The sequence below is a fragment of the Nanorana parkeri genome, unplaced genomic scaffold (assembly GCF_000935625.1).
Source record: "Nanorana parkeri isolate BGI_ZX_2015 unplaced genomic scaffold, ASM93562v1 scaffold200, whole genome shotgun sequence".
Lineage (NCBI taxonomy): Eukaryota > Metazoa > Chordata > Amphibia > Anura > Dicroglossidae > Nanorana > Nanorana parkeri.
Genome location: NW_017306468.1, coordinates 681,596 through 691,017, shown reverse-complemented (window position 1 = coordinate 691,017; position 9,422 = coordinate 681,596). Strand labels below are relative to the sequence as shown.

General features: G+C 45.6%; 1 protein-coding gene across 1 annotated transcript in view; it reads left to right on the top strand.

Annotated features, from left to right (window-relative positions):
• Positions 1–6,147: 6,147 nt before the first annotated feature.
• Positions 6,148–9,422, top strand: part of ZADH2 (zinc binding alcohol dehydrogenase domain containing 2) — a 10,189-nt gene continuing 6,914 nt past the window's right edge. The window contains exon 1 of the mRNA XM_018555536.1: positions 6,148–6,642. Within this exon, the coding sequence (XP_018411038.1) occupies positions 6,368–6,642 (275 nt within the window). The 5' untranslated portion in view covers positions 6,148–6,367. The remainder of the gene's footprint in view (positions 6,643–9,422) is intronic.

The window sequence follows — 9,422 nt, the reverse complement described above, 5'->3', positions numbered from 1 at the left end:
GCCGGCTCAGAAGATATGGAGGTGCGTGGGAGACGAGAAAGAAAACTTTTGCTTTTCTCAAAGTGTGGAGCTGAAGGGAATGCACTAAAAAGCCGGGTGACCGGGGGGGATATGCCCAAAAGTAGATCGACCGGACTCGCCTCTCCCCGTGCCAGTGGGGCTATACAAAGCTCAGCTTGGCACAAAATCCAGACACACGTTTACACGCTCTGCTTTTTCATGGCAAGTTCCTGTTTTGTAATAAAATATCTTTATTGAGACTTGTGTTTAATGAAAATAGCTGCCTTCCAAAGAACTGGATTTGAAATCAGGACAGAAATCAGAATGACACCCACAAGATCAATTCAAGCAGCAGTCCAGATCCATGCTTTCTGTCCGTGTTCTTCATACAATTGTTCACTGGCTGCTCCCCTAGAATATGGTAAGCGCAGTCACTCCCCCTACAGCCTTTATCCAAGATCAAACAAGAGTCTCAAAAGCTGCAACTTTTCCCCCCTCTGCCTTCAGCTCGTGGGTCTGGGCTTTCTGTGGATTGCCAGGGCTTCTTTCATTGCTGCTTTTTCTTTCCCGGCAGCTGATTGACTCCCGTGTGTCCTTTCCGTCTGAACATTTAATGGCAGATCAGAGATGTAGTAAGACGAGAAGAGCAGAGATACATACACTGGGTGGCTTCTCCACCTTCCAGCATCCCCGGGAATTACTTCCTATTCTTCTTCTTCACTGATCAATGATACAAATGCATGCTGTCAGGGAGAGTGCATTCTGAAAACAAATGCTTTCAGTGCGCTGGAGAGAAGTGATCACGGGCTGTGCATAAACTCCAGGGAGAGGAGGAGATCCAGCGTCCCTCTCTTCTTTTTTTTCCAGTGTAATATAACACACACATTCAGATCCCTGGGCTTCTCAGACACTCTCAACTGATAGACAGACACATCGAGCTGCCTTTCCTGCTTCACTTAGTTACTCCTCCTCCTCCTGCCAACGTCACCCTGACACTTTCATACACATCTCACACAAACCACACCTGTCAATCTATTTAATTGCTTTGTTTTCATTTCTACCATGTCTGTTTCTCTCTCTCTCTCTCCCCCTGTATCCCTCCTTCAAGATAAACAGCAAGACAATGTTGGAAAGAGAAAAAAGAAGAAAGAAAGAAGACTTAATACATCAATAGAATAGAAATGTCAAAGCCCTGATTGGAGACTTTAGTTTTATTTATGCAACTTGCTCATTCAGTATGAAGCAGGGATTGTGCACGTTGTACTATTACAGACTGCATGCCCTTGTGCCGTGGCTTTTCACTGCTTGGCTTTATTTTTATGCGCGGCTTTTGTATTGCACAAAAATATTTACCTTTAAGAGGTACTTGTATGTCTTCTGTTTGTATCAAAGGATGACAACAATCATAATATGTAATCAGGGAAATGCATAAAGAGCGTGGCAGATACTCAGTACATATCGGTCTGGCGGAAGTGCGACAAACAGCGCAGTCACTTGCATGTCATATATGTTTTTATCACAATATAATCTGCGAATACGTAAAGAGTGTCGGAGTTGCTCATTAGAAATCGCCTGGCGTCGGTGTGACAAATGGTGCAACTTGCGACAGATTCATCTAAGTTTACATATATCTGTCGCACGTTGCGCCATTTGTCTCCACCACGGAAGAGGGCTTATTTACCTCCACTTTCCTTGTCACCGATATGCTGGGTTTTTTTATCTATCGGATCATTAGCAACAGATAGTAAAAGTGGTACAATTTGAATTTGTCGCGAGCATCGCCGTAATGTAAATGTCGCACGAGTTTCAGGAATTCTGCACTAGGCTACTGACTACATCCGCAGTGTGAAAAACAACATATTACATGGGTTTGGTGAATAAGCCTTCTATGGCCAGCAATCAATTTACATTTTGCAATAGCTTTACGCATTTGGCGCACGGCTTCCCGACTACATCCACAGCGTGGCCAACGACAAATTAAAACTTTCCATGAGTTTAATGAATTTGGAGCAAGGCTTCTAACACCACGGACAACAATGAATGACAATGTCGCACGGGTTTTATATATATGGCGTAAGGATACCTGACTACACCGCACTGTGCACAACGATAAATGACAATGTCGCACGGGTTTTATAAATATGGCGGAAGGCTACCCAACTACATCTGCACCGCAGACAATGACAATGTCGCATGGGTTTTATAAATATGGCGTAAGGCTAACTGACTACATCCACACTGTGGACAACAATGAATGACAACGTCGCATGGGCTTTATAAATATGGCGGAAGGCTACTCCCTTACACCCGCACCGCAGACAATGAATGAAAATGTCGCACGGGCTTTATAAATATGGCGGAAGGCTACTCCCTTACACCCGCACCGCAGACAATGAATGAAAATGACGCACGGGCTTTATAAATATGGCGGAAGGCTACTCCCTTACACCCGCACTGCAGACAATGAATGAAAATGACGCACGGGCTTTATAAATATGGCGGAAGGCTACTCCCTTACACCCGCACCGCAGACAATGAATGAAAATGACGCACAAGCTTTATAAATATGGCGGAAGGCTACTCCCTTACACCCGCACCGCAGACAATGAATGAAAATGACGCACGGGCTTTATAAATATGGCGGAAGGCTACTCCCTTACACCCGCACCGCAGACAATGAATGAAAATGTCACACGGGCTTTATAAATATGGCGGAAGGCTACTCCCTTACACCCGCACCGCAGACAATGAATGAAAATGACGCACGGGCTTTATAAATATGGCGGAAGGCTACTCCCTTACACCCGCACTGCAGACAATGAATGAAAATGTCACACGGGTTTCATGAATGTGGCGCAAGGCTTCTGACTACATCCGCCTCGCTAAAAAGATATCGCAAACGCCTTTTAAGTCGCCCAGATTGCGTTTCATTCCTATAGTATACATTTATAGGTTTATGTCTCATTTATAAATAAATTACGCCGTACATCCCGCCGGTCAATAAACCTTTTTATCCCTGCGTTTTACTGCGTGCCGCGATTTACATGCAATTATAAAATCCATACATACACATATATTAAGCACACTTAACGACGGGAATTTTAATCAGCGCGGCAGCGTCAGAGCCTGAGTGACATGTACACAGAAGATATAGGGAGGTAATTAGCGACCAGGCATCTCGGCATAATTGCCAAGGACTACATGCGTCTGATTGATCTTTTCGCCGTAATGCAAAGTGTTAACAGCTGTACAGCGAGGACGGATGTCACAGGGTATTGGATGTACCACCAGCCCCGGCTTGTAGGGAAGTGGAGGAGTCACAAAGGGGAGGGATTTCTCCACCCCTGCCTGATGCACGCCAGACAGGAAAGAGTTAAGCAAAGTTTCCCTGAACTTAAAACGCAGTTACCTCAGACACCAGGGAAGGACGGGAGGGAGCCAGCCTGGTCTAGTGCCTGGTCATGGTGGCTCTCTGGGCACTGTGGGGAGGACACTGGGAACACTGTCCCCGCTCACACACGTGCACTGTTCTCCTTAGCGTGGGGCCCCACACCAGAGGGCCCTTTGATGTGGAAGAGAGTTTCCACCTCGGAAACATGAAAGGCTTCCTCAGCAGCTTTGATTTGTATCACCTTGTGAGGGAAGTGAAGATTTCACATGGGAAGGGGCGGGGCTTCCAGTGGCCCGGGCACCATGAAAGACTTCTCTGAACTTTCTGCATCGACCTCCCCTCATTAACCCCTTCACTCCCAACAGGGATTTCACCGCAAAACAAGCACAGTGACCCTTCCAGGACCATTGCTCAGGGCTCATGCACACAGGCGTGGTACAACACTGATCTCTACGCAGGATCTTTCCGGCAAAATAAAAAACACGCATGTTATGTTCTGCCGAGTGCTTCCGTATTTGTGCGTTTGGACGCGTAAATGTCCGTAAACCGCTCACATGCATCAAATTCTTATTCTGTTCACTTCCTTAGTTTTTAGTTCCAGCGTGCATGCTTTTATAGCCATGACCGCAGAATTTTCTTTGATTTTACACAAAATTGCTGAGCGCAACTGCTGTGATCGGCCCGTGTGATGTGCAATCCTGCTTTGTTCAGATCCCTAAAAAAAATTAATGCGCATGGATCCTAAAGCAGAACTCAGGGGATGGTTTTTGTAAACCCTTGCAGTGGGGCCACCCACGCACTGCAAGGGTTAAGTGCTTGTTTGTGTCTAGTTGCGAAAAAAAGTTATACTCACCCAAATCACGAAGCTGGCTGGCAGCTATTCTGCTCTCTAAAACCTGTCTCCTCCTCCGCTGCAGTGATGGTATGTCCCTCCTTGGATTCTATACACTATCAAAACTGGAGAAGAATCTGGAGCAGTTGCCTATAGCAACCAATCAGCTTCTCTCTTCAGTTTAGGTTTGAAAAGTAAAGGTGGCTGCTGATTGGTTGCCATGGACAACTGCCCCAGATTCCGTCTGCTCCAGTTTCGATAAAATCCCCTTGATGACGAAAGCCTGTGACATACTGCATGCCATGCCGAGCCGGATGTTCACATGCAGTGCGTGAGCTGAGCGCGGCCAGAAGAAGGATTGCATATTTAGCCAGTCGGCTTGTGCTTAACAACCGCATGGACTTTTGCATCCTGATGCAGGGTTAGCCGATTGGCTGATGATGACATTTTTCTTCTCCGTACCCTCACTTTGCACGCGAAGCAGCGCGCACTTTCTCGTAGTGTGTCACAGACTTCAAGGGATCCTTAGACCGCTGCTGCAGATTGGGGAGGGGGCTGCAGGGACCGGTCTAAGGACAAGCCATCTCCGAGGATCGGGTGACTAACTTTTTTTTTTTTTCACCTAGACACAAACAAGTATTTAACTCTTGCCGTGCCGGGGTAGCCCCACTGCAAGGGTTAAGAATCGCTTTGCCCGGAGTGCTGCCTTAATGCAGTGGGGGGAATTTAACTGGAGCAGACAATATCTGGAGCGGTTGCCCATAGCAACCAATCAGCTTTTCTTTTCCATTTGCTCCATTAAGCTTTGAAAATGAAAGACAGAAGCTGATTGGTTGCTATAGGCAACTGCTCCAGGTTGTCTGCTCCAATTCGATTAATTCCCCTCAGCGTTTCTTTTTTACATCCATGTGCATGACCCCTTAGGGAAAAGGGGGGGGGGACAACTCCGGCCCTCCAGCTGCTGTGGAACTACAAGTCCCATGAGGCATTGCAAGACGGACAGTTACAGGCATGACTCGCAGAGGCAGAAGCATGTTGGGCTTTGTAGTTAAAGCACAGCTGGAGGGCCGCAGTTGCCCACCCTTGCCTTAGTCCCACGCACATGAGCATAATAGAATACTAATCCCTATGCAGTATCTTGCTGGCAGAAGGTTCCTGTTGGAAAATCCCATGTAATGGTCTGTGACATGCTTCCGTTTCCATGCATTTAAACGCAGAAACGTTCATATCCATAAAATTCCTCCAGCTGTTTTTAATGCCAACATGCGTGCGCGCACATGCATAAATTACACAGAAGTACTGACTGCAAACGCAGGATTTTCTCATTGAATTTTACGCAGTTGAATGCAGTGCAAGATTACCTAGCGCTGCGCTGCGGTTTGCATGGGCCCATAATATACAATACCGCTGCGTTCAGATCTGTAAATGAAAACTTTTCTGAATGCAGCATTGTTGTTTTTTTATTTTTTTACACCCGTGTGCATGGGGGAGGGCGCAACTCCGGCCCTCCAGCTGTGCTTTACCTACAAAGCCCAACATGCCTCTGGGAGTCATGCCTGTAACTGCCAGCCTTGCAATGCCTCATGGGACCTGTAGTTCCACAACAGCCAGAGTGGCCCATGCTGCCTTAGCGTGTCCATAAAACAACTTAGTAGGCAATTATGCCCGAACTGTTGTGCTCTGGAAAGAAAAGACTGGTCTTGGCGTATTAGTAGGGAAGTTCGGTCACAACCTTGGCTCTGCAGTTAGCATGGCCGCTCACATTAGCTGAGGGACTTGCAGCGAGCAGGATTGGTAATAGCACGCTGCACACAGACACAAGGAGGCTCAACTTTCTTCCTGTTTCATTTTAGTGACGGTGCAGCAGATCAGCTCCAGGGGATTTGGCTGCTTCTCTATCTGCTGCTGCTCTCTCTCTCTTCCTGAAGGTTTGAGAAAGAAAAGGGGGTGGGAGGGACACAGGCAATAGCACGGCTGTGTCAGTTTTGCATTGGGAGACCCGCCTAATTATTTGTTTCGATTGCATAGTGCTTCCCCTTGCCTGTTCAGCAGCAGGCTGAGTGTCTAATCCGGCCTGTGTGTGCTGAGCGAATGGCTGCAGGACGCGGCTCGGCCTGTTCAAGGTGCAAAGTGTAGCAACAGACATGAGCGTGCTGCGTGTCAAAGCAGGGCTGGGTTTGCTGGCTCGCAGTCGGCCGTGCATAAGCCCGTGGCCGCTGCTCTGCCGTCCTGGTGCTCGGCCCATTGTGGACATGTCTTACTCCCACCACTTTGTGGATTTTCACGGCTCTTCTATCCCCACCTCCATGAAAAAGCTGGTGGTCACTCAGCTGAGCCCTGACTTCAGAAAGGCTGTGACTTTAATGCCCAGTGTGGCAGTGCCAGTTCCAGGGGATGGAGATCTCCTCATCAGGAACCGGTAAGCAACTTATTGATATTCTATTTTCCCTCTGCCAGTGTAGCTCATTGGCCGTGTCACCCCCGTTATATTTGACACTAGAATAGTCTCTTGTTCCAACGATTGAGCTGACACGCCCCCCCATCAGCAAATCTATGCACACATAGGGCTTCATTTACTAAAGGAGTAAAGGCTGTTCACTCAGCAAAGTGAATTTCCACCTTGCAAAGGAATTTTCCCATAGCTAAGTCAATAAGGAGAAGGTTTGCTGACTTCCATCATCCGATCAGGTGCAAGCAAATAATCCTGTTTTGTTTTTTTTTTTACATTTCTTGCACTCCTAGTGGTTGATTTGCTAAAGGCTGTTAACTTCGCAAAGCGAATGTTCACTTTGCAAGGGAATTTTCCCACAGTTTAGTCAATAAGGAGAAGCTCTGCTGACTTCAGTCATCTGATCACGTGCAAGCAAATAACCCTGGTTTTATGGGGGGGGGGGGGGGGGGGGGGGGGCTTTTTTATTGTGTGTATATTAGTGTGTGTATTTCGTGGGGGGTGGTGGGGGGGGGGGGGGGGGGGATATGGGGTATTCTTTGAATTTCTACTGCGTTCACCAACGTAAGCGAAAATTCACTTCCAAAGTAAAAAGTCACTTTGCAAAGTAAACATACTGTACTTCCTTAATAAGTTAACCCCAGCGTGCTCACAGATAATGTACAACTGCAACCATAGCAATTGGAGAAAAAAAACAGCATTGGAGCGCACAGACTTGAAGCAAACTGTTGTACTACAACCACCACCATCCACAGAAGTCCCTCTGTTTCTATTATTCTGTCCCTGTGTCCCCATGCATTCAAGCTTGGCATACGGATTGTAGTTCATTCAGCAGCAGCTCCGTGCCTCTGTCGTTCTCTCACAGCGACAACTAAAAGGCAGGCTCCGGTTCACTTCCACTCCAGCACATAAAACATTTGGTTTTAATCCCTCACAGGCCAGCTTCCCTTTCTTTGCCTTCCCGTGATCCCAAAATAAGTTGTACCAGCCGCCATCTGGCGACGGTTCATTTGATTTTTACCGATCGGTCTTTTCAGCACCCTGCCAGATTCCCCACAGTCGCATCGCCCTGACACTTGCGTACAGCGATCGGCAACCAAATGACAAGACACTTTTCCTTACCTGGCTGTCAGGAATAGGATGGGAGGGGTGTGTTGCAGGTTGGCAGCACATAGGATGCAAAGCAGCTGGGCAGATCAGCCACAGATCAGAGTGTCAAGTCCCTCCCAGGATCCGGAGAGTGAGATGTGCTCATCCATTAAGGAGTGAGTGATTCCTCTCTGGGTGTTTGTTCAGCACGTCACTAACCTTTAGGAAGCACTGAATCAACAGGAAGGGAAATCACTCCTTTGCAGTGCTGCTTCTTGTCTCTAAGTCCTGTTATCTATCCACACCAACTCTATCATCCTGATCATCGCCTCCTTTACCCCAGGGATACGCAACCTACAGGCCGAAAGGCAGAAGTATCCAGGGCACTCAGACTCATCAGTTCTCAGTGTCTTGTTCTAGTCACCACTTATTTTTTTTTTCATATATTGCTAATAATTATTCAGTATCATTGTAACAGCAAGCACTGGGTAGAATAAACGCTCTGTGGGTGTATTCTGTTAATTGAATACAAATCAGTTAACTCTTTGCTACCCAGGCCAGAAACAAAATAAACCGATACACACAATTCTATATATTCCGTGAAGTGCTGCTGAATTTGTCTGCGCTATAGAAAGGAATGCATTACATTTTAAGAAAAACATTATAAAGCTGGAAACACTTTTTTTTTATTTAAATAGTCTATTTTATTGTCTTGTCACCCAATGTCACAAATAATATAAAGGAATATAATATAGAGGGTGCAGAAAGAGGTCCTTGCAAGGAGTATCTTCCAAAATAATAATGCCCTATAAAAAAAATAGGTTAGGTGTGGGCAAAAAATGTTGGGTATTGGAAAGGTGTATAAAATCAATTCTTAACATTAGCTTGTCAGTGTATGGCCTCGTGTTTTATCAGGACTTTTTCTACATGTCATTTTGAAAGATAAATTGAGTATTTTGTCTTATCATTAGGCCTAGTTTTCTATCCTATCTATCTATCTATCTATCTATCTATCTATCTATCTATCTATCTATCCTATCATTAATATCGATCATGCAGCCCCTCCCCAATGCTTTTTATGTTTGCAGCCATTTCTATCTCTGGGAACTGTTAAATCCACAAGGCTTCCATATTAAAAATAGCTCAGTGGGTGTGGTCAGTTTCACTACCACCTTTGCCAAATGATTTGGAAGCACCCATGAGTCTCGCCATATTTTGCTATTTTGTCAGCGGGCAACAGCCATCCACTTGCCACGGGAGTAAAGCTTACAGCTGAACCCAATTTAACCCGAAAACTTGCTCCTTTGGTGAAAAACAAAACAAAACACCATCTCGCCAACCTCGAAATATAAACACGTCCTATTTCATGCATTTTTTTTCAGGCATGCTCCTCTTAGGCATTGCAAAGCTATCTGTTTTTATTTCTTCACATTTTTTTTGCTATCGATATTTTATTAATAGAGCTGGCCTTAAAAATACAGGAACATGATGTTCCATCATTTCTGACCAAATTTGATTCACTGATTTATTTGTAAAAAGAAACAAAGAAATATTCTTGTATTATACCATAAATATTATTTCTCCATACAGCTACTTTATTTACAGTTGAATTCTATTTTAAACTTTTATATTTGCATTGAAACTATTTCCTGCCCTCCTGA